Raw genomic sequence first — 23,984 nt, forward strand, 5'->3', positions numbered from 1 at the left:
TCTCTGTCTACGTTATTTTTCTATTACCTACTGAATGTCTCTGCCGTCTATGTCATTATAGTCAAATGTCATTTTAGAAATCTAATAATTGACAGATGTAAATGTTTAAATTGTCAATTCTGTCAACATCCGTGCAAACTGCAAAACTTAACCAAATTTTGTAATAAAACAGCCTCATCTAATATTACAAAATCTCGAGTTTCAACATAATGTACTATTGAATACAATATTGTATCTTCAACGTGAAATTATCATGCTATTAAGAAATGTATGGTGTGCGGCTGAGTTAACTGGCTGCTGGTACGCTGCAATATGTAAAGAAATCGTATCAAAATCTATAATGTATTCCTAAATTTCAAATTTGTTTTAGTAAACCATTGTTAACAAAACAGTTCGGGAATGTAAGGTATGCTCAGTGGGAACTTCGACAATCCTTCCATAATGCAAACCGAAGATCAAGACGTCCACGTATTGAACCAAACCCTTTTAACATACCTCAAATTGAATCAGGGCCTCTAAACACTAGTTCGTTACTAAAACCATTTTTATTCACAATAGGGGTAAGTTTTTGTTATGTCCTCGTTCTACTATTACGATTTTGCACATTAAATTCAGCTATTACATCAGATATTTTTTTGTAAACAAAGCTTTAAAAATTGTCTAATATGTAATTTGTTTTGTAGGTAACAACCGCTAGTTTGACTACTTGTGTTATTTGGGAATATGAAAATGTTAGATCCCATGCAACAGCCTTACTCAAGAGACCAAGTGCCTGGTTAAATGGTCAGAAACGAATAGGGAGTCATGTAAGTGGTAGCAGCTATAGAATTTTATGTACTTAGAGTAACCAATTTATTTAATTCATGACTTTTTCAGAAATCAGAACCAGGCCCAATTACAAAATGGTGGAAGTCACTAAAAACAAATGAAAAAGTTTTTTATCCAATTCTAGCTGCCAATTTGTTAGTATTTGGTGCTTGGCGTGTGAAGTCTTTACAGCCTTTTATGATTAGATATTTTTGTTCCAGTCCTTCAGGCAGTAAGTAAATTTTTAAATTTTTGTTGAAAATAAGCTTTTTTAACTATTCAATTTTATTTTTCTTATTGTGATGTATTTCACCAAATAAAACTACACTAAATATATTTGACTTAATTTCAGGTTCAGTGTGTCTCCCAATGGTACTGTCAACATTTAGTCACTATTCAGCATTTCATTTAGCTGCTAATATGTATGTGTTGTATAGTTTTATGCCAGGTAGAATATTTTTTATTTATTTATACTTTCTGACATATTTCATTGTCTAAAACATGCATTAATAATTGAAATATTTTTAGCGGCAATGGCATCATTAGGAAAGGAGCAATTTGTGGCTATGTATATGAGTGCTGGTGTAATCAGCAGTTTTGCCAGTGTTCTTTATAAGGTCTTGCTCAACCAGCCTGGCCTAAGTCTCGGAGCGGTAAGGTCATTTATGCCTTTTTCAATAATGAATACTACAATTTACTAATAACTTTTTACCATTATATGATCTAAATATTTATACTATATAAAAATCTGTATAAGCTGGTCGAAAAGCAGTCTTATTTATTCTAGCAACTCTTGTATCCTTTGATTGTATCATAATGAAACATGCATAAAAGCTCTTATACTAGACTGACCCATTGAAGGTTCAGTCTAGTATAAGAGCTTTTACATCCATGCCTATTCTAACTAAAATAATGTATATATGGCTTAGAGCCATAAGGCCGCCATTTGTACATTTTGAATGGTTTTGTTGTACTTTTATTTTATAAGACTGTTGTACAATAAAGAGTAAATAAATAAATATATAATATTATATAAAGAAATGCTGATATTATTTAGTTTTTAATTAATAAGTGATGATGATCTTGGCATGTATTAATATAAAACTGTTTGATTTTAGTCGGGAGCGATTATGTCAATATTGTCATATGTGTGTGTACAATATCCTGACACCAGGCTGAGCATCATATTTCTGCCGATGTTTTCCTTTGCCGCTGGATCTGTAAGTTTTCTTTATATCATTTTTTCACAGCTTTGTTCATAATTATTCAAATTCCTATTTTTTACCAGCTAAAACCTACCATGTGTCTACAAGTAATATGTATATCATGGTTAATATCATCATAGCAATAAACAATATTTTTTATATATATTTTTAATAAACATTTTTGTAACAGGCAATCAAAGTTATAATGGGTGTTGATTTGGCTGGTGTTGTCCTGGGGTGGAAATTTTTTGACCATGCTGCGCATCTTGGTGGAGCCATGTTTGGCATGTAAGTTAATGCTTCTTTTTATAAATTCACATGGTATTGATAAATGAATATTACAATTATGATTCCTTTGCATTTTACATTAATCTTGATAAAATATTTATTTATAAATTGATAAATAAATGGTATTATTTTATTTTTAAAACCTTTGAAATCATTGTGCATGTTTGAAATAATGCTTTATTACAAATATGTAAGAAAGGTATTCTAGAACTATTAAAGCATATTTATTTTTTCATTATTTTTCCAGGGCCTGGTGTTATTGGGGAGGTCTTCACATTTGGGGAAACAGAGACAAGTTTCTTCAGTATTATCACAATATCAGGAAGGATTCCAGATAGTACTGATTATATTTTGATTTTCAAGACCGAAATCTATTAACTTTAAATGCTGTTAAATGCTATTTATTTTATAAAATGTTCAGATTCTGGTTATTTTGATAGATTTAATTTATAATCACAAGTTATAAATAAAAGAACATGAAAGTTTCATAAACTTTTATTTTAACACGCTTTTTGATATTATTCTTAAGTATATGTACAAAAATATATGTAGCTCAGGTAAATGCAGCTGAGGTATAAAATTGTAAAAAAAAAATAGAGAACTGAAATAGAATAAGAACAATTAACCCTTTGAGAGTATTTGAAAACATTTTGTTGACCATAACCTTTGAAATTATATTAATATTTTACGCTGTAAGTATTTTAGCGTGGAAATCAAAGTGTTCTCCAATGTAGGTGGAGATATAATAGTATGAATGGTCGTAGCCTTCGCGTAACTTCAATATGACGGGGACGCCAGCTGACCGACAGGCTTGAACAAGGTTCTCAGGCAATAGTTGTTTTTCAATGTAGAATTTGTCAGCAGCACCCTAAAGAGATAAAAAAAAACATTACATTTAATTAGATGATACTTAATTTTCATACTACACTTTTTTTACAAACTTTTCTTACAGGATGGACAAACAATAGCAAATAAATATTGATAAACTACTAATCTATGGAAGAGACAATAGACAAGATTCCAAATAAATAATATTATTAAAATTAAAGAGACAATGAATCTATTAACAATTTTCACCTGATCTAGGAGAAGAGATAGCGGTGGGCCGTCATATTTGCTCACAAGCTCAGTGGCATCCCACTCAGCCCACTTGCTTTTATCCTCACCCAAGTAACCAGAGAAAGCCTTGACACCCCACGGACAAGCGCTAGGGTTGCAAATTGGTGCAAATCCACTAACTGACTTGTATTGACCTGGGTTTCGTAATGCTGAAACCAAAGCTCCATGACCACCCATGCTGTAAAAAAACATGACATTAAAACTTTTTGAAGGTATGTATGCAAAATTTTTAAGGGAAATAAAGAAATGAGTTATATACCTATGACCCATGATTCCAACCCTTTTTGGGTCAACTACATTACTAAAAGCATTGATGACAAGGTCATACAATTCTTTGTTCACATAGCTTCCCATCCTGTAGTGTTTAGCCCATGGGTCTTTGTCTGCATCCAGATAAAAGCCAGCTGAGACCCCAAAGTCCCATGATTCATCATCACCTTCTATTTTCACCCCTCTAGGAGAAGTGTCAGGTCCCACAACTATTATACCATGTTCTGCGGCATATCTACAAAAAAAAATTGTTAATATTAATTATGGCCAAAAACTGATTTGAGATGTGATTTATTTGCTAATGTATATGTCTATCCCATTATTTTTTGCACTTGAAAGAATATGGTTTATAAAAAATGGTTGATTTATTACATCTATCTGTTTTTACTATTAATTTATCGTTAATAATAACATTGCAATAAAATTGTCATAAAAGCTCATTGCTTAAGGTCAAGATACAAAAATGATAATATATTTTGATAATTACCCATAAAATATTATGTAAATATTATCAGAAAATGAGATAAGCTTATCTTACAAAATAAGTTCTCTTACTTAATAGTATGTACAGTAGAACTCCAATTATCCGAACTCCGACTATCCGAATCGCCGATTATATTATCACAAAAAATTGTCCAAAAATTTCTTATTCTTCCCCCCGCGAAACCAGTGTTCGCGCGTCAAGTCAAGCGTCAAGCGAATGCGTGACCTGGCTGCACGAAAACGGTTGAAGACCGCAAAACAGCTTACATTGACGGAGATGTTTAAAAAACAATGATTTTTATTTCTAAACTTGTACATAAGTACATTTTATTTATATTTAAAACATGTGAAAATTTCATGTTTCTTTCATTTAATTCAATAAAAAAATAGTGCAATATCAAAACGTAGCTTTTATTCTCTCCAATGGCATTTTTTTTTAAATCCGATTATCCGAATATTTGATTATCCGAATGGGTCCCGGTCCCCATTAATTCGGATAGTTGGAGTTCTACTGTATATTGAATTGTATAGTCAAATCTAAAAGTAAGGTTTTCAAAAAATAATGTTATGTTATAATGTAACTATTTGAAAACCAATTGGATTTATGGTTTGTGACATATTCTTTATAATATAATATTTATTTATTGCTTTATTATTATCATTCTTAGATCATTAAGTAATGGATGGAGCACGCTGGCAAATGTTCTAACTAAACTTTCTGCCGGTTTTGGTGCGGGGAGGGTAACTCACACTTTGAAACACAATCACACATTCACAAAAATAATTTGTGTCTTTACAAACTCAAACTATTACAAAATGGACAGACTAGCATGTTTTTGCACACATACATCGATTACACAGAAAAATCTCTATACATATACGTAATAATACAATCGCTCTAAAGGGATGTAACCATATCGATATTACAAAAATAATAATTTTGTTGAAATTAGAAATAACATTAATATTATATTCATAAAAAATACTACACAGGTCATTTGTAACGTTTTCATCATTATTATATGCATACGAAAAAACAATAAAACGCCATTTCATTTGTATTTGAATATGTATTTATTCAACACATCACATATTATATTCAATAAAATAAATATCGGTCCAGAAATTTTTATTATTTCTGTACCAAGGTGTCCATTCTGATTTTCTCCCACAGCATTCAATCCACCTTAGCCTTAAAGCAGGATTTTTTGTAAATCTGAAATATACGCAATATTCGTACATACATATAAATAAGGTAGCTGCTCCGCGCGGTTTCACCCCCGTGGCTCCACTCCTGTTGGTCGTAGCGTGATGATATATACCTTCCTCGATAAATGGGCTATCTAACACCGAAAGAATTTTTCAAATCGGACCAGTAGTTCCCGAGAATAGCGCGTTCAAACAAACAAACAAACTCTTCAGCTTTATAATATTAGCAATATTAGTATAGATTACATAATAGAAAGGTTACAAGATTAACATTACAAAAAAAACGGCTAAATGCGAGTCGGACTCGCGCACGAAGGGTTCCGTACCATTAAAATGTTCTGCCAGTTAAAAGTAACCGAGCGTAAATTTTAATAAATATATACAAGACTTACAAAATAAACATTATACTCCTTTTTATGCAGTTATGTAAAATTTTAATATAATAAAGATTAATTCTCATCTCATTTCAAATTATACTTAGAAAAATATTTTTTTATCGACGTTCAAGTTAAAAGCAGTCCGTCACTAAGAAAGTCGTAAAAATTAACGACCTTTTAAGCGACGAGTTTTTAAATTCAACTCTATCACTAAGTTCATAAAGATTAAATTTGAATTTCTCTTCAAGATAGTCTCGCTACATCACTTTATAGTCTCGTGGGGAGTGCGGTTCAATATCGCGTTCTAAATTCAACTTTATCGCTTAGTTCATAAAGATTAAATTTGTATATTTTCTCTTCAAGATAGTCTCGCTACATCACTTTATAGTCTCGTGGGGAGTGCGGTTCAATATCGCGTTCTAAATTCAACTTTATCGCTTAGTTCATAAAGATTAAATTTGTATATTTTCTTTCCATGATAGTCTCGTGAGGCCGCATCAATGATCGAGTACACACATGACTCGATTATTTGTCTTGATCATATCGCTAAACGATACATCGACGATTATTAGAAATTGCATTTAATTAGAAATGTACGTTAAAAAAATAAAAAAATATACACAAATGAAAGGTTATTCCATCTTTTTTAATATTCGACATGTTTGAATTGCTTCTGCAAGACTTGACAGTGCAAAACGGCATTTTTAGCGGAGCACTCGCAGACGTCCTTTCGATGTTTTAAGAATACGCAGAGTGTTCGTAATCGATTACGCAAGTAGTTTTTATGAAAGCATAAGATTTTTCGATTCGAATAATCTTATACCTCGGCAAAAGGGGAAACGCCTGCGTGTGTTATCCATTACTTAATGATCTAAGTTATCATTCTTCAAATCATTTTCTTCTCTTCCACTTTCTTATAAATACATGCAATATGTAGGTATATGAATATCAATGTTCAATATTTTCAAATTTAAAAATAGTTTAACATATAACTAGCTTACCTTTGAAAACCAGACTTGGTAATAAAGTTTTGTTCAGTGCATGTAAGTCCAGATAGATAAAAAATTACAGGCAATTTGGCATCACCACCTTCCGCCTGAGGTGGTAAATAGATGGAAAAGTTCATTTTGCATTGCAACTCTGAAGATTCATGGGAGTAAACTTTTTGGTCACCACCAAAAATCTTGTTAGAAGAAACCAATTCTAGGCCATCCATCTTTAATTTCTGTAAAATAGAGAAAACACAATAGAAATATTTTACACACAAATAGTTAACTAAATCCGTTGTCATATAGGTAATGGCTACTTATTTTGGACGACATTAAAATTAATTAAAATTATTATTCATGATAGTATGTAATGAATATTTATTAAATTTTTGAATGACTTTGATTTCCTTTCTTCAAAATATCTAAAGAAATTTTACTAACTTTCTGAAATTCTGAGTTAAAATTTTGCATTATAATATAGAAAAGAAATAAATATATATATTAGTGGTGACTGGTGAATATATCGCGGTCAGATCTGAACTGCCACTAAACTCGAGATTCATGACACATAAATTTTATTAAAAAAGTAGTTCTTTGTTATGTAATAGAATTCATTAAATCGAAGCAATATAGCTCAAATTTGTTTGCTCATATCACATTATTATATATGTCTCAATGATAGTAGAGATTACGTAATTAAAATTAACTACCTATCATACGAATATCACGCTAGGAGCCGGCCGCGGCAGCCGGTAAAATGTTATTTATTATTTACGAAACGCTCCAGTATTATTAAAAAAAAATCTTTTTCAACTCATTATATCGTCACAGCGGGATTAATATTGTTTAAAACAAAGTATTTATCAAATAAATACTAATTTTTCAAGTATGTAGCAGGTTATGAGGTGTGCAATAAAACTAAAAAAGTTTTTACCAATACTTCCAATTACCTAATTATGAAAGCTGTATAAATTTAGACAAAATCCACAATTCTACCTTGCAAATACAAAATTCCCACTGACTTGATGATGGCCTGTATTCTGTAAATTGTAATCACCAAAATATTCTATTTCTCGAAAAACTTATCAACAAAAAATACAATTCATACGTTTGATTTTGACGTATGACATGTGTCATGTGGTATGACATAGACAGGGGCCAGGGCTTTTTTTTTCGCAAATTGACACAATGTTAAAGTGCGTTTCACGAAAGAGTTCCCCTGCCGTTATGTTGGCTTTTTATTCTCATACTTTTGATTTCGAATTTATTTTTAAATTCCTAAGAAAAATTAAAAAATATTTTTCTTTGTAATTTTTTACGAACTTAGCATATTTTTAAAAAATTTTAAGATCATTAAAAATTACAAAGAATAATATTTTTTAATTTTTCTTAGGAATTTAAAAATAAATTCGAAATTAAAAATATGAGAATAAAAAGGTTTTTTAATGGGGATTATTATTCAGTCATCTATTTATTAAAAAAATCCTTTTCTTGAACTGATAATTACATTCAAAGTCATGCATGCCTCGCGCTTGCTGACATCTTCAAAGACCTGTATTTTGAAAACTAAGCTTCTAAATGCAAAAATATTTCGTATACATACCGAGGATATATACAAGTGTAACATACTAAAATATAACCGAAATCGGTAACCTGACCCAAAAATCTGTGTCCGCTTCGCGTGAAATGCCCCATATAACATGTAACTGTTAGTACTAAATACTAAATATTATCTTCACTAATCATGCCTGCGACATCGCAGCGTTCGCGTGAAGTATAAAAGTAGCTTAAGTCATTGTCGTAATAAAATAAATAAATTTTCACAATAAAAAAATCATCATTTATTCAAACAGTAAGAAAATTTATTACAATAATTAATTTTTATAAAATAATACAACTATTCATCACAACTCAACATACTTATTAGTTACATAATAGAAAACAAAATGTTTGATTTGCCTCCAAATTGAAATCTATTTGTGAACTTGGCAAATCATATACTTAATGTTTCTACATCACAATATTATCACAAAAACAAAGCATGGTTTGAACTACATAGCTTAATAGCTATTTAATACTATATTTCAAGCGTCCATGTAACACTTAAACATTAAACAACTTAATAATCTCTGCATTTGTGTTTTTAAAGATAAAACATTTAAAGCTGTTTAAACTTATTCGATTTCAATTTATAGGTTTCGGTTTTATCTGAGCTTACATAATCATATATTTTTTATTCTATTAACCTCTTCCTATTTGTCTTGTAAGACAGATATGTATTCCAAAATAGGGCAACTGATTGTACGACTAGTACTTGATACTGCAGAGGTACATAGTAAAAGTTTACCACTTGTACCCAAGGCCAAATGTAATAATTGGTTTTTAATATATCAAAATAATTTGCATTAATATCTTGCTGTATAGCATCCCATTTCTTTCCTTGTAATGTTCCAAGCGCCACAAGCAATGAGAATAAAAAAGTTGGTGCAAACACTACTTGGTCGACAAAAACTTTTTTCATAGCCACTGTTTTACCACTAGAGCCAACATGACGGTTCAAAAGCCCATACCATATTCTTAAAGCAGGCCCCTGGAAACAAAAAATATCAGAAACAATTCCATGAAGTAAAAACTGCTTAATACCAAGTAATTTTTTTACTTACACCAAAACAAAAACCGATTGAAGAAAACTTCAATGTTCTGCTGTAATCAAATTCCTTAAAAGGTTTTTTCTCAATTAAAGTTTGCGATATAATGTCTCCTGCTCCCATCAAAGTTCCAGTTTGTACAGCCTGAACTAAATAAGGTCTACGATTTAAAAGTTTTTGATAAAACTGAAATATTCCCCGAACTTTCATTATGGATACATGCATTGTTCCTATAGGTTATTTAGCGTTTAAAAATTTATTTTTTAGTACAATGTACACAGTGATATTCGCTTTTAATTTAACATTTTTTTTTAACCGCAATTAACAATGAAAAATCACAACTTCCTTTTTTTTAAATTTCAAAGTTCAAACAAATACCTCATTGATAAAACTATCAATCGAGACATTTCGTATGTTTGAATTTTTTCAATGATAAGACAGTGACGTGACACTGACATATTATGCCGTATTATGCACAGCACAGATGCACAGAGTACATTGAACAAGACCAAGTAGCTTATATCTAATACACTGGAGATTTCGGTATGAACATTAACGTGTAACAAGAAAATATTGCCTCATAGAAATCTAAATAACAAGACACTAGAAGTCGTAAGCGCGCGTGACCTTGTCGCCACTCAGGTGACTTTCACAACACCAGCGTGTTCGTCACTGTTCAGTTGCTCTGGAGACGTATGTGTATAAACATGGTGTGTTTCAGCATATCCCATTGCGGAAATTCTTCCACAATTTGTAATTATACTAATAAAGGAATAATATTTCATCGGTAAATATTTCTTTTTCAGAAATAATGCCGTTTTTCCTTAAAATTATAGAATATTTACAAGTATTACGAGTGTCACCATAGTAATCGAAATAACAATGAATGACACAGTCTACCATTCTTATTATCACGTTTAACACAAATTTCAACCTTATTTCTATGAGTTTATGTTCAAAGTTATATCTATTGAAAATTGACAACTTCTGTTGTAGAAAAGCCGAATTTTTTCGTATTGGAACAAAAAGAAACAAAACGTCTCATATACTTAGGGATGTTATTCTAAAATAAACCGTAAATTCGTGCGTTAGGATACATATTAAAAAGCTTTAAAGCTAAAAATTTAATATTTAAGTTAGTTTTCACTAAAATCAAGCTGTCCAATAAAAGGCATAGTTTACTTGTGTGTACTGTTTAGCTATCGGTTTAAATGTGTTGATTTTGGCGACAGCGGTTTTCATATGAATTATGACATTATAGCACTTCTATGTGTCTTGTTATTTAGATTTCTATGTATTGCCTAGTTGATATTTTTTATCACTTTCACACCTAACTTGGTATTGCCACTGTTAATACGAATTTTTCCCAAGGCATGTATGCTGTAGTCGCTGTAGTGCAAAAGGTTAGTTTTTGCTAAGGTTTTTGCTTGGTTTTTGTACATGAGTTTGTTGATAAATTGCCATCAACGTCATTCAGAAGCAATAATATTGTTTTAACAATATATTCTCTTCGCTATTCGTAAAAACCCGTCATCACGGTTACCTTACGTATTAAATTTGTTTACATATTGAAAACTTGTTGAAAAATGATGAAAGTACATATTAGGAAAAGAACATATTATTTAACATGACTGCATAATAAAATGATGATAAATTTGACGATGTTTGCCATTAAAATGATTCTAAACAGGCAAATGCATGAGTATTGAGGAATATTGTAAATAACGTAAATATACACTTGCCTGTGAAATTATAGGCCAGTATTTGGTTTCCAAACACTTCAATGGGAAACTTCTCGCTCGTTTCCCAAAGGTCGTATATGAGTGAAGTCCAAAATATTGACGTAAATGACACAATAGTGACACAAAATGTTGTGCGATAGTGACACAAAAGTCGCACAGAAATTTACACTAGTGTAAAGGTGCGTATAAATTAAGCGCGACAGCCGCGCGAGCCAATGTTCGACCAGAGTTGACGTTCATTTGCTGCGCGAGCCAATATGTAGATATATTTTAAGTTGAACGTAGTTGCCGCGCGCGGCAGGCGATCCATCACGAACATATCTTCTGTAGGTCGCCAAAAGTGTAGTCATTTTCTTTTTCAAGTCAGGAATAGGTATATCCATTTTCTTACTGATTTCTACCCACGCATCATACCTCAGCGATTTATTGTGGCATTGGGAGGATTTGCTGTTCCACAAAAATTCATTAGCGCCATACAATTGTATTAGTAAACGGCACTTTTCGTTGTCCATTTTTACATATACGCCGCGCGAGCCAAATCTCCAAAACTACAAACCGTCCACACGGCGCGCGAGCGAACGACTGAAGCTCCTTTGATGCGGTCTCAAAAACCGACAGCGAGCGGATCGCCCCGCGGCACGTTCGAGCGCGGCAATGTTCGCGTCGCCGCGCGCGGCGATCCCGTCTACATAGTGCGCGGCCGCAACGCGCGCCAATGTTCGATGGTTTGCCGCGCTTAATTTATACGCGGCTTAACACAATAGTGGCACAAAGTGGTAGCATAAAACTATAAAGTTGAGGTTACATTAGGAGTTATAGAAACCTATAGTTTTAAAAATAGAAAAATAGATATCAATATCTAAATTATTTTCAGACGAAATTAAAACAAAATTTTAGAAAAGAAAGGTTTATTAAGTCTCCAAAATTTTAAGTAAGTACTAAGTTTTAACATAAAAAACAACAAAGAAATAATTGAAAAGAAAAAATTCAATACTTGTAGTTAAATGAACATTTTAATTTTTTAACAAAAAATAAAATGAGTTTTTAAAAATATACAACAATTACGAACATTTATAGCAAAATCAGTCACGCCATTAAGACGTTAGCAAAACAAAATTATAATCATAACAATTTACAATTATATGAGCAAGTGTTACTAAGTGCTCTTAAATGTAACATAATAAAAAATGGAATTTGCAGCAACACTATTGCATTTTGGCAAACACATTTAGCCAAAATTAACGTCTCACGTTGACATTCAAAATAGAATAAACACATTAGTTTTAACATAAAAAACAACAAAGAAATATTTGAAAAGAAAAAATTCAATACTTGTAAATGAACATTTTAATTTTTTAACAAAAAATAAAATCAGTTTTTAAAAATAGACAACAATTACGAACATTTATAGCAAAATCAGTCACGCCATTAAGACGTTAGCAAAACAAAATTATAATCATAACAATTTATAATTATACTAGCGACCCGCCCCGGCTTCGCACGGGTGCAATGCTGATACTAAATACACTACAGAAAAACTGTGAACGTTGTATATAAAAACATAGCGGCTTCGCACGGGTATAAAATAGATAGCTGGGCGGCCGGCCGGTACCGCCGCAAACGCTACGTCCCGCAATTTTTAAATCTGTAATATCTTCGAAAATATTCACTTAAATCATACGGTGTAAAGGGCCATATAGATCTATATTAAATGAAAAATGTATTCAAGGTATTTAATTGGTTAAGGATTAATGCTGTATTGGTTAAAATCGCATCGAAAATTAGCCATTATTTGTCGTAAAAAGTAAATGACAAAAAAAAGTTATTGTGGGTTATCCATAAGAGATAGACATACCATCGCGGACTTTTCTGTAGACCTTTTCAATGTGTATAATACTTAGTACTTTATTTTGATAAAACTCGTAGGGTTCAGCCTGCGTTTGCAATGTAAGCGGAAAAAATGTAATTTTTTACGACATCACATTAGAAACCTCAAAAATAACAGTACTTCTCCACTATTTAATGGATGTTATTATACATATAAACCTTCCTCTTGAATCACTCTATCTATTAAAAAAAACCGCATCAAAATCCGTTGCGTAGTTTTAAAGATTTAAGCGTACAAAGGGACATAGGGACATAGGGACATAGGGACAGGGAACTTGCGACTTTGTTTTATACTATGTAGTGATGAGCAAGTGTTACTAAGTGCTCTTAAATGTAACATAATAACAAGTGATAACTGCGTTAAAAACAACCGACTTCAAACTTGCACTTGCAACATTTACAAATACAGACAAAAATGCTTATAAAATAAAAACTACTGGGCCTATCCGAATAAAATTTTTATGGGACCAATTCGACACCATCCCGCATCGAACAAAAAAAGAATCACGTAAATCGGTTCAGAAACCTCGGAGTAATCGGTGTACATACATAAAAAAAAAAAAAAAAAAAAACATACCGGCCGAATTGATAACCTCCTCCTTTTTTTTGAAGTCGGTTAAAAAATGGAAACACAACAGTGTTTATTCTATTTTGAATGTCAACGTTGACAGATTAAACGTTTTAATGCCACGTCGATCTGAGGTCGGATTTGATAAAACTTGGAAAATCTCTGGTTTATCTATGATCGACACGTCATCAAGGACTGGCCAGGCAAACCTCCCATTCCCTTTATGCCTCAAAAATTTCACCTCAAAAGTGACATTTCCAACCAACTATAGGACTTGACCAAGGAAATATTTATTCCTCTTCTCCAATTCAAATCTGACAACTACATGTGAATCTTTGATGATTTCCATTGCGGCATTATTGTCAGAACACATTTCAATTTCGGGGTCTAAATAATCCGTTTCCAGTGGAGTTTCGTCTTCAAAATTCTCTAAGTCGGAGGAACTATCATGAGTGGAATAATCGTCACAGCTCTCGTCAGAGCCGTCTCGATTGTAGCATTGGTTCTTTTTGTTTCTTTTTAATTCAATAACATGTCCGTTATGTTTTCTTTTTAGGTATTTTTCGTCATTAGTATTACCACAAAGTCTTTGTAGTTTTTTTTCCGCGAATTCAACCAACGAATCATTAAGTTCCACATTGTTGTAAACTTCTTCCTTTTCGATAAAATTTATTAACATATCTTCGTTTTCTAGATCTATTCGCTCATTTTCTTCAGTTTTGTCAATCTGTTTTCTTACTTTCCGTATAACTCCGGTTTCTTCATTCAATTGTAACTCATAATCTGTCTCTTCGCTTTCGATTTCAGGTTTTGCTTTGATATCAAATTTGTGCGTTTTTGGGTTATAGCATTCACACTTTCCTTTAGAATTCTGACAAAAGCAAGATAATAATCTATAGATCAATAAATGTTTATCCATCAGTACCATTTGATGTACTTTCATAGTGTCCTGCTAGTGGAGTGAGCTTAGTTACGATATTGGAGTCTAGGAGTCTTATATTTTCAGCGCCAACATAAAATATTTTGACTACTGTTTCTGTTTTTTTAGGACATCGTATGCTGTCTCTGCATCCGGAATATCCACTCCGTGGGCAACTTTGAAGTCCAAGGTTCTTTTCACTGCCCCTCCGATGCCATCGGCGGCCCCTTTTCCGTGTGATGCCTCAAAGAACGACCAAGTGGCATTGTTGAATCCATACTCGAAGATATTGTTACTTAATAAATAGAAGATCTTTGACGTTGAGCCGTCAAAGAAAAAATGAATGGTATCTACTCCTAGATAACGAAGCTTAATATATTTTATTATCGGGTCGAGGTGTGCCCAAATAGCTTCTGGATTATGTGAGTTGTCTGGCGAAATTGAGCAAAATGATACTGGTTTTTGGGTATCTTTGAGATAAAAAACTCCTGTGTGCAAGGTTATTTGATTTTTTGAGGATCCAAAATGCATTGCTTGTACTTCTTGATTATGTTTGCATACCCAGTTTTCTGAAAAATCGACGTGCATGACAATTTCGTTTGATTTTAGGTTTTTTATGCATGTTTTGTACTGCTGGTACTGATGGACAACGTTAAATGTGTCTTAAATTTTTTCATCTCAAAATTAAATAATTGTATTAACTCTTTCACTGTGCCGTATTTCTTTTCTTTCACCATCTTTCTAGTCTTCTTTATATTTCCACTATTATCAGTATATTCATGGTCTTTGAGAATGTACATCATCCAACTAATTAGTTCATCATTTTCAGCCTGTTCCTTTATGGATTTATTTGAGCAATTGTCACACGTGCCGTACATACAATCTTTGAACTGTATATCGCAAACGATTTTTGAAATGATTTCACTGAGATTATTTGTGTTTATAACGCCACAAGATTTTAGCACATTAGCCATGAATTGCATGTTGGCGTGCTTTGATCAAGCGCAAGTTTCCAAGTCTTTTATCCGAGGTGAAACTACATAAAAGGGTCTGTACCTTTTAAAAGTGGTCAAACTTACTGGACCATTTTCGCTTATGTACTTTTTGTGCAAGTTACTTAATGAATCTAGCAAGTAACGTTTTTGTTTTTTACACTTTTTAAATGTTTTACATTCTTTTTTGCCGGCGCTGGCACTGCTGACATCGTCTTGTTGGTAAAATGCACTTATTTTATTTCGAAGAATGTTATTTTTGGGTATTTTCTTACATTTTTTAATACCAGTCTTAAATCCCAAAACGTGTGACAAATGAGTTTGCATTTTATATTTTTTTACTAAACCACTACATATCATATTTTTGAATTCAGTTTTATCATTATTATTAGATAAAGTCTTGTATTCTTTTATCAGTGCCTCCGTTAGGACATTATGGGCTAGTATAACTTTTTTCACGCTGTTTTTCTTTGGTGTTTCAACACCAAGCATATTTTCATTTATGAAGTGGTCGGTTTTTTTTAGTGGAGTAATTGCTTCGACGTGGCTATCGGAAATCATGTACCCATATTCACTGCTAGGTGCTATTTGTAACTTCTTTTTTAGGTCTTCATAATCTTCTTCCATTTTTGCCATACGTTGCTGTTGTACTCTCATTTGATTAAAAAGTCTGTGATAACCATTTTTCAAAGTGAGTACGCTATTACGAAGCTCTGTATTTTCTTTCCGCAATTTTCGTTCAATTCGTCTTTGAATATTTCGGGCAATGGATTCATTCCAGGTTGTATTATGGGATATTTCATCTTGTGAAGCGTTACTTCGAATAGTCTGTTCTGTGTTTGTTGCTCTTGGTCTATCTCTTAGTTCATTAAATTGTCTCCATTTTTTCCTTCGTTCTTCTTTCTGTTCTTCTGACAAAACAGCTGTTTTGGTCTTGTACAATTGTTTTGTCCTTTCTAAATTCCTTTTTTTTAAAGCTTCAAATTTTTCAGGATTATCTTTTTTTAATCGTTCTCTATATCTTTTGGACTTTTCTGCCGAAGTAAGTGGCATCTGAAAGTTAAAAAGAAAAAATGTCTTATTTCATGCCTATTAGTCGGCTTGTTACGACCAACAGTCTAAATTTGCCACTATAGGCAAAGTATTTTGGCAGAATTTTTACTTGACAAAAAAATTAAAATATTTCCCGAATTCGAAAAATATTTCAAACTATTCCTATAATTAATAAAAATAACTTCGTTAAAAATAACCGACTTCAAAGCACTAAGCCTTTAGTATTAAGCCCGTGCACCGATATCAAACCTATTTAGTAAATAGCACATCTACATAATATTATGTAGTAATTAATAATATCAAATCTTTTTATTTTTTACTTTTCCGTTTTTTAAGTCGGTTGTTTTAAACGTAGTTATTTTTATTTAATACTTTTTAGTGTAATTTTCAACACAAATCAAACGAGCCCAAACTCGATAAAGTTGAGTCAATATATTATTGAGTTCCTATGGCCACCTTCCGATTCCATCATCAAATCAGCTCTATGTTATGGTAATGTTTGATCGCTATCCAATTTACACACGTATAAAAAATTTCAGCTCAGTCAGTTACCGGGAAGTGAATCAAAATTACTTGCTAGATTTCAATTAAGTCATCGAGATCAGATAAAAATGCTCATAAAACTACTGGTCCTATCCAAATAAAATTTTTATGGGACCAATTCGATACCATTCCGCATCAAACAAAAAAAGAATCGCGTAAATCGGTCCAGAAACCTCTGAGTAATCGGTGTACATACATAAAAAAATATACCTGTCGAATTGATAACCTCCTCCTTTTTTTTGAAGTCGGTTAATAATAACTGTAAACATCATTATTTTTTTTTTACAAATCAATGTATGGATCTCGCCGTGATTCTTTAGAAATTAACGAAATGTTTTAAAAAAAAGATAATTGGAAATTTGTTTCTTTGTTTTAATTTGTTTGTTTGTTTTAATTTAACTGTAACACTATTTTTCGAAAATGTTCTTCAGTAATTTTTTAAAGTTACGTATCCTGCTTAAATGCGTATGAAGTTTCATCAAATTGTTTCGAAAAATAAGGACTTGTTTGTATGAAATGTCTCGTTAATGGGCATATTCTAAATTAAAACGATCCCAATACTCAATTGATAGCTTTCTCAAATGATAAACAAATATACCTAGTACTAAGTGTATCCCAATCTTATTATGGTAGCACAATTGTGGTGACACAGAAATTGTGCAACTGGTGTTACAAAAGTAATACAAAAGTGTCACAATTCTGAGGTAGCACAGTAAGTAAATATTGATTACTCTGAAACTACACTGTGAATCGTATTAAAATGAATGTTACGCAAACACCCATGCTTTTTTTTACCTAGAGCACTATTGAATTATAATTAAAACACAAGACTTACCGTAAAAATCGTTGAATAACCTGCCGAAAAATTTCTGACCACACTAAACCACTTTGAGTTTGACAATGCTAATGATACAATATGACCGTTCACCGCTGAGGTTCACCGTTATTCTCTAGCTGTCATAGACAATTACGCGCAGTGTTGCCAGTCCTCCAAAGCGAAATACAGGGTGTATTCCGTTATGCACTGCGACCACTGTAAGGTGTGACGTCAATTAGGCATGACGAAAGATTTTCAAAACCTCTTCCATAATGTGTGTATACGTTTATTAAACAAGAAAAACTCTATATTTCGCTAATATACTTAAATTTAACGAAGATAAAAGCTATTTTTCAAAAAATATTTATTAACTGTGCCAAAACAGCTCACAGGTGTCATGGCGTAGGCGTGACGTCACTATTATGTAAATACGTAATTATCTGTATGCATAGCGAAGCAAAATTAAACAAATATTTAATTATTAAGTATTATAGAATCTAATTTCAAAGTTTATAAGTGGTGTGCAGTATTGCAATGTGAATCTACATAAAAATAATAAGTACCCAAAAAAAGTGTTAAAGAGAAAATAATATGAAATGATTGTATAAATTGGACGGAGAGAAACCCGAACCACATATTCGTGAATTCGCAATTATATTTCTGTCCTGAGTCGATAAAGCATACGTTAAAAAATAGAAAATAAATAAAAATGCCTATTCTCAACATATTCATAACAACAAAATATACCTGACGCGAAGCTGTTTACATAGACGTGACGTGACGCGTGTTTCAGTCAAGATGGCCGACTGCAGAATTTCAATGTTTTATTTTATTGATAATCTCAATAATCTTAATGTTTTTACTGTTTCTAAGTGACTATTTTTAATTTATTTATTATAAATTTTCCCTTAAAAACACTAATTCGATCATATAAGGATACTGTCGTCATGCCTATTCAGTATACTGTGAAGCCGTTCCTTTATAGCCAGTTATACTGGTTACGATTTAAAACGGAACGCAATCCAGTATACTGTCAGCCGCATTTTTTGACGCAGCATTCAAATGAGTGTATTAAAGTTTTCTAGAACATAAAAATAAACTGTTTTGGAGTACTGTCCAATTAAAAATATTTTAATTAATATTAATTGTAAATTGAATTTATAATATAATAAAAGTAAGTACTTTTTCATAAAAAAGAATAAAAAAGAACTTTCAGCTCGTATTTACGTACATTTTACAAACGTACATTTTCAACACAGTCTAATAAAGTTAATTTTTGCAATTCTTCCATTGTTTTATTTATTAATCCAAACTAATTAACGTTTAAATGTTTCATACATTCTTATCTATCTTACTTACTTATATCCTGTTATTTTCTTTATTTCTCTTTATTCGCTATATATATAATATATTATATGTATTAATATTTGTATTTATGTAACTATTTCCTACTTTTATTTGCACTTTTTAAAATGCTTCGCTATGCTCCTTCTACTATCCAAATGTTCATTTTCTTCTAACTTTTCCTATATCCTAAGGTTGCCTGGAAGATATCACTTTTTAGCGATAAGGCCGCCTGTTTGTACCGCTCCAGTGTATATTATTATTGTTTGATTTTGTTATGTTTTGTGTGTGCAAATAAAGTGTTTTTTATTTTTATTTATTTTATTTTAATTACAGAACTTTAAAATTTTCTGATTATACTGTAGCTTTGTATAAGACGTTAGGCACTCGAGTGGTTTTGACTGATCATATTACTTGCTCTGTGGACTGATCACGTGATCAAAGTACTGCGAGTACCTTACCTCGAAAACGCCAGTGCTCACAGTAGAATATGGCGGCGATTAATGACGTCATAAATTTCCCTAGGGTACTGCGGCAGTATACTGGCAGTCCATAACGGAACGAATTTTTCTACAGTGATAGCACTGTGCAGTGGTTGCAGTGCATAACGGAAGACACCCACAATAATAAAACTTGTTTATAGTCTATAGAAACTGCCAATGAAAACGGTTGCACAAAATAAGCACAATTGTTTAAAATCGCACATAAATAACAAAAAACAGTAAATAAGCATAATATTTCGATTTGTTCCTTATAGCTTAAGTGAAAAAGGTTGCTCATTATATGTTTTTGCTGTAGAATTCAACATTCAGCCTATAAGTTTCATAGAACTTGTTCAAAAATATCTTCAAAGTTCACCCTCCAAAATTATTATGCCGTTTTGTACATAATTTGGTCGCGTTAGTAGATAAATTATTTTATTTTCTCTGCTATTGAGTATTATTCTATAACATTGGGTATTTGGCATGCTGGACAAATAACCATTTAATTTAATATTAATTGTCGTAAAATTCTATCAGACATAGTTTTCAAGAAAAATGTTTGGGAATTTTTTTTTTTTTTTGATTGCGCAAGTGTCAAAATTTTGGTCTTTACCCATATAGTAAGCTTTTGCCTAGTTATGGAAAAAGCAACCACTCGCAAAACGCAAGCATATAATATAGCAATTTGATAGCAATAGAAAATATTTTGTCAAAACAAATATTTTTTGGTGCTTTGTTTTTAACGGTTTTACCATGGTGCACACTGCACGGTGCACAGTGTGTGCATAGCTTTGCATTCTTAACTTTACTCTATGATTCATAGTCTGTGGATGCTGGGTAGTGTGCTGTGTGTGAATGCGAAAAACTGATACCTACACTAAAAGAAATAGATTAAAGATTGGTCTAATGATTGTGCCTGTGGTGTGAGTAATTAATTAAGTTTAGCAGTTAATTGTCCCTCTCCATTAACATAATTTTACAATGGATAAAAGAAAGTTATCGACTGCTGGCGATAGTCTCTATCAAATATTACAAGTACCCAAAACCGCAACGGCTGATGATGTCAAGAAAAGTTATCGTAAATTGGCTTTAAAATATCACCCAGATAAAAATCCGAACAACCCAGAAGCAGCAGACAAATTTAAAGAGGTAAATCGTGCTCACACAATCCTGAGCGATGCTACCAAAAGAAACATTTATGACAACTACGGCTCTCTCGGCCTTTACATCGCAGAACAATTTGGAGAGGAAAACGTCAACGCCTATTTTGTCGTTACAAGCACTTGGTGCAAAGCATTGTTTGTTGTATGTGGAATATTGACCGGATGTTACTTCTGCTGCTGCTTATGTTGCTGCTTTAATTGCTGCTGCGGAAAATGTAAACCGCGCCCACCAGAAGAGTCCGGTGACTATCATACGTTGGAGCGCGATGACTCAGACGGTGTGCAGCCGGTCACAATGCAACCCGGCGGAGAAGGGCGTCCCAGTGGCGAGCAAGCGCCACCGATTGCGATGCCCGCACCCCCTGCTCCTGGCGTGTCAGAAAATACCGGCCTCAACACAGGTGGGGTGAATTACGGAATTTCACAATAACTATTTTCGAAGTACATAATTATATTTGAATCATCATTGCTAATTTTCAAAGTCCAAATGTCCAATTTGCAGTAGTCTTGAGTAATTTTTTGATGCATTATATGGCAGTACTCTCCAATGACTCTTAAGTAAAACAAAGTGTTTATAAAGTTCACCATGTCCATTTCTGTTTGTAATCCTTTGTATCAATAAAAATCAATAAGAATATTCACCATTAATATTATTTCTCCAAATATTAAGTGTGATACTTTAATAAATTATTAAATATTCTGCAAAGTAACAAACAGAGGTTACAGCGATAGATTAAAATGAAGATCAAGACTACTGCATATAAATTATTTAAGTATTTTAGATATTTGCTGCTTCACCATTTGCTTTTTGTAAGATATTAGGACGCCACAATTATATTTAGTATTTACTTTTGTATTAGTCTTGACCAGATCTAGCTTAATTATATTTAAAGCAAATACCCATGTGACTATTAACTCAAGAAATTATGGATCCCAAAATGATGTTATCTAATCTATGGATTATGATATTGTTAGGAATTAGACTTCACTATCAACAATCAACATATTGTATACCACTACATTTCCTTGTTATGTCATAACATTGTTTTTTAAAGAGTAATGTTAATTCTTGTCTTAAAAATTAAGAGGTGGAAGTTCATTAAATATGTAATTATTAATAATTTATATAAATTTAGTACCATCAGGTTTTTATTTCATTACAAGTATTATATAATGTATACACAATATATGCCATTTCATAATTAATGCTTTGAAGTTTTTTGTGGGATCTTAAATGCCATAGTAGTTAACATTCCAACATTTAGTGTACATTAAATTACACTTAACTCTCACACTCTTGCATATATGTAATAGGTCCAAAACTTTGTTGATACATTTGTTCCATCAAGTAGATGTATTTAAATATTATTCTAGTGAATAATAACTTCACTGGCACAACAAAACAGTAGTATGTTGCTGTGTATAAAATTTTCTTTTATTTTAGAATCTCCGAGTTAAGATTCGATCAAGAGATTCTTAAAAAATAAATTATCACAGCAAGCGTGTTGTGATGAATTGTAATTCTTGTGATTTATCTTGTTTTAAGAATAACATATTATATTCGTGACTTCATTAAAGTATTATGAATCATTTATATTTGCCTAAACAGTGTTGTTGCAAATAAATTTTAAAATTGTATAATCTAGGTCGTAAAGTATTTTTCTTCTCTCTTTTTGAACCTTTATAATGTAAAAACACCTTGCAGCTTCTTCTAAGAAGGTGATAATATCTCACTTCATAATTTTTTTTTAATTGACATATTGTCGTCCAAACTACTTTTGATAAAAGTGTTAATAAAAAATGACTTGCTGTATCAATTCCGTAAGAATGTTAGTATTTGTGTTGCATGTTTTTATATATATATTTAAGTTTCCTTTAGGCTAGTTTACTATTTGGTGGTAGATACAAAAAGTAACATAATATACTTGATGTAACTTTATCAATATAACATGCACTTTTAAGTGAAAATACCAAACATTTGAAGTTTTCTCAAACTATTTAAGGATATCCACAGAGATTGATCATTTGTAGTGCTTTCACCCTAGTACACAAACTAATAAATAATAATATTACATTTATTTGAACAGATATGATCATAGCCATTATAAGGCATACAAATAGTGGGGTATAATCATTTGTTATTGCAAAATACGTAATTATTAAGATACAATGTTATAGTATAAATAAAATCTTTAAATAAATACATTTGTTAATATTAAATGCTAGGTAGTTAAATATAATTTTCTTAAACTCTTAGTTATTTCGGCTAGCCTAATGATAAGACCTCAATATAAATAATAAATATATAATTTTTGTTACATTCTCTCAATTAGATTACTGTAACAAAGATGTATTGACAAACAAGCAAGTTGGATAATTACTACATGTATTTTATGTTACTATCGTCGGAAAAGTGGATAATTAGAAAGTTATTTAAAACTGATTTTACTTTTCCTGAGTTTTATATCCCTAATGTGCAATTAGAAGCATGTTACGTCTGATAGAATATACTTGGATAATTATTGCAACGGAGAGACTGTCTATTTTCACATTATTCAAATTTAAAATTTACAAATCAATGTTAAACAATCATTTATACTCAGTAATGCTGTAACTTAAGACTGTCACAATCTTTTCTAATTGTCCGCTTTGAAGATGGTACTGAAACTAGTCATCGAGTATGTATAGTGGACAAAAGTGTCAAGTTATATTATTGTTAAACTGTAACTACACTTGATATCTTTCGATCTAATAAATATCTGCATACTGAATATCATCTATTATTCCATTTCTTTTAGTTTTTTTTATTTTATTTTAAAAACCAAAGATTATGTTATAAAATAATTAATTCTTATTTTTGATTTACAGGAAGCAGTATTCCAAAATACACTTGAAGTGTTTTCACCTAGTCTAAAGTAAAATGTAAGAGAAAGAGGAACTGACTATTACCACCACAATTGCAACTTATGTAAGCCTTAACTTAGTTTTTTTATGTAATTTTTATTTCTAAATACAGTATTTTTTGTATTTTTTATTTTAATTTCATTATTTATTATTAAAATACATTTTGTTGAATGAA

General features: G+C 31.6%; 6 protein-coding genes across 8 annotated transcripts; 2 read left to right on the forward strand and 4 right to left on the reverse strand.

Annotated features, from left to right (window-relative positions):
- Window positions 1-102: 102 nt before the first annotated feature.
- Window positions 103-2,792, forward strand: rho-7 (rhomboid family intramembrane serine protease rho-7). The gene is made up of 9 exons (XM_089714223.1): window positions 103-300; window positions 371-560; window positions 684-806; window positions 877-1,039; window positions 1,160-1,255; window positions 1,336-1,460; window positions 1,926-2,027; window positions 2,203-2,300; window positions 2,548-2,792. Exons 1-9 carry the CDS (start codon window positions 254-256, stop codon window positions 2,636-2,638), a joined length of 1,035 nt encoding a protein of 344 aa, XP_089570349.1. The 5' UTR covers window positions 103-253; the 3' UTR covers window positions 2,639-2,792.
- On the reverse strand, window positions 2,780-7,895 carry LOC149489579 (S-formylglutathione hydrolase). Of its 3 annotated transcripts, none has more exons than XM_089714226.1 (5): window positions 7,744-7,895; window positions 6,760-6,983; window positions 3,679-3,924; window positions 3,378-3,597; window positions 2,780-3,168 (listed from the first exon to the last, which is right to left on the reverse strand). In XM_089714226.1, exons 2-5 carry the CDS (start codon window positions 6,972-6,974, stop codon window positions 2,986-2,988), a joined length of 864 nt encoding a protein of 287 aa, XP_089570352.1. In that variant the 5' UTR covers window positions 6,975-6,983; window positions 7,744-7,895; the 3' UTR covers window positions 2,780-2,985. The 3 variants fall into 3 exon arrangements, with proteins under 3 accessions (XP_089570352.1, XP_089570351.1, XP_089570350.1); XM_089714225.1 differs by having other exon boundaries at window positions 7,698-7,886; XM_089714224.1 differs by lacking the exon at window positions 7,744-7,895 and adding an exon at window positions 7,189-7,315.
- Window positions 7,896-8,563: 668 nt separating this feature from the next.
- On the reverse strand, window positions 8,564-9,853 carry Mpv17 (Mitochondrial inner membrane protein MPV17). Its single transcript, XM_089714221.1, has 2 exons — window positions 9,411-9,853; window positions 8,564-9,337 (listed from the first exon to the last, which is right to left on the reverse strand). Exons 1-2 carry the CDS (start codon window positions 9,618-9,620, stop codon window positions 8,981-8,983), a joined length of 567 nt encoding a protein of 188 aa, XP_089570347.1. The 5' UTR covers window positions 9,621-9,853; the 3' UTR covers window positions 8,564-8,980.
- Window positions 9,854-14,323: 4,470 nt separating this feature from the next.
- LOC149489581 (uncharacterized) lies at window positions 14,324-15,494 on the reverse strand. The gene is made up of 2 exons (XM_089715068.1): window positions 15,392-15,494; window positions 14,324-15,173 (listed from the first exon to the last, which is right to left on the reverse strand). Exons 1-2 carry the CDS (start codon window positions 15,492-15,494, stop codon window positions 14,620-14,622), a joined length of 657 nt encoding a protein of 218 aa, XP_089571194.1. The 3' UTR covers window positions 14,324-14,619.
- On the reverse strand, window positions 15,165-18,015 carry LOC149489582 (uncharacterized). The gene is made up of 2 exons (XM_089714222.1): window positions 17,935-18,015; window positions 15,165-16,556 (listed from the first exon to the last, which is right to left on the reverse strand). Exon 2 carries the CDS (start codon window positions 16,554-16,556, stop codon window positions 15,510-15,512), a length of 1,047 nt encoding a protein of 348 aa, XP_089570348.1. The 5' UTR covers window positions 17,935-18,015; the 3' UTR covers window positions 15,165-15,509.
- A 2,549-nt stretch (window positions 18,016-20,564) lies between these two features.
- Window positions 20,565-23,984, forward strand: Csp (Cysteine string protein). Its single transcript, XM_089714227.1, has 2 exons — window positions 20,565-21,306; window positions 23,774-23,984. The coding sequence occupies exons 1-2, from the start codon at window positions 20,724-20,726 to the stop codon at window positions 23,797-23,799; spliced, it is 609 nt and encodes a 202-aa protein (XP_089570353.1). The 5' UTR covers window positions 20,565-20,723; the 3' UTR covers window positions 23,800-23,984.

Source organism: Colias philodice, chromosome 3 (assembly GCF_061535455.1).
Source record: "Colias philodice isolate Cphi_HAF_F1 chromosome 3, ilColPhil1 Martin Lab GWU primary, whole genome shotgun sequence".
NCBI classification, from domain to species: Eukaryota; Metazoa; Arthropoda; class Insecta; order Lepidoptera; family Pieridae; genus Colias; species Colias philodice.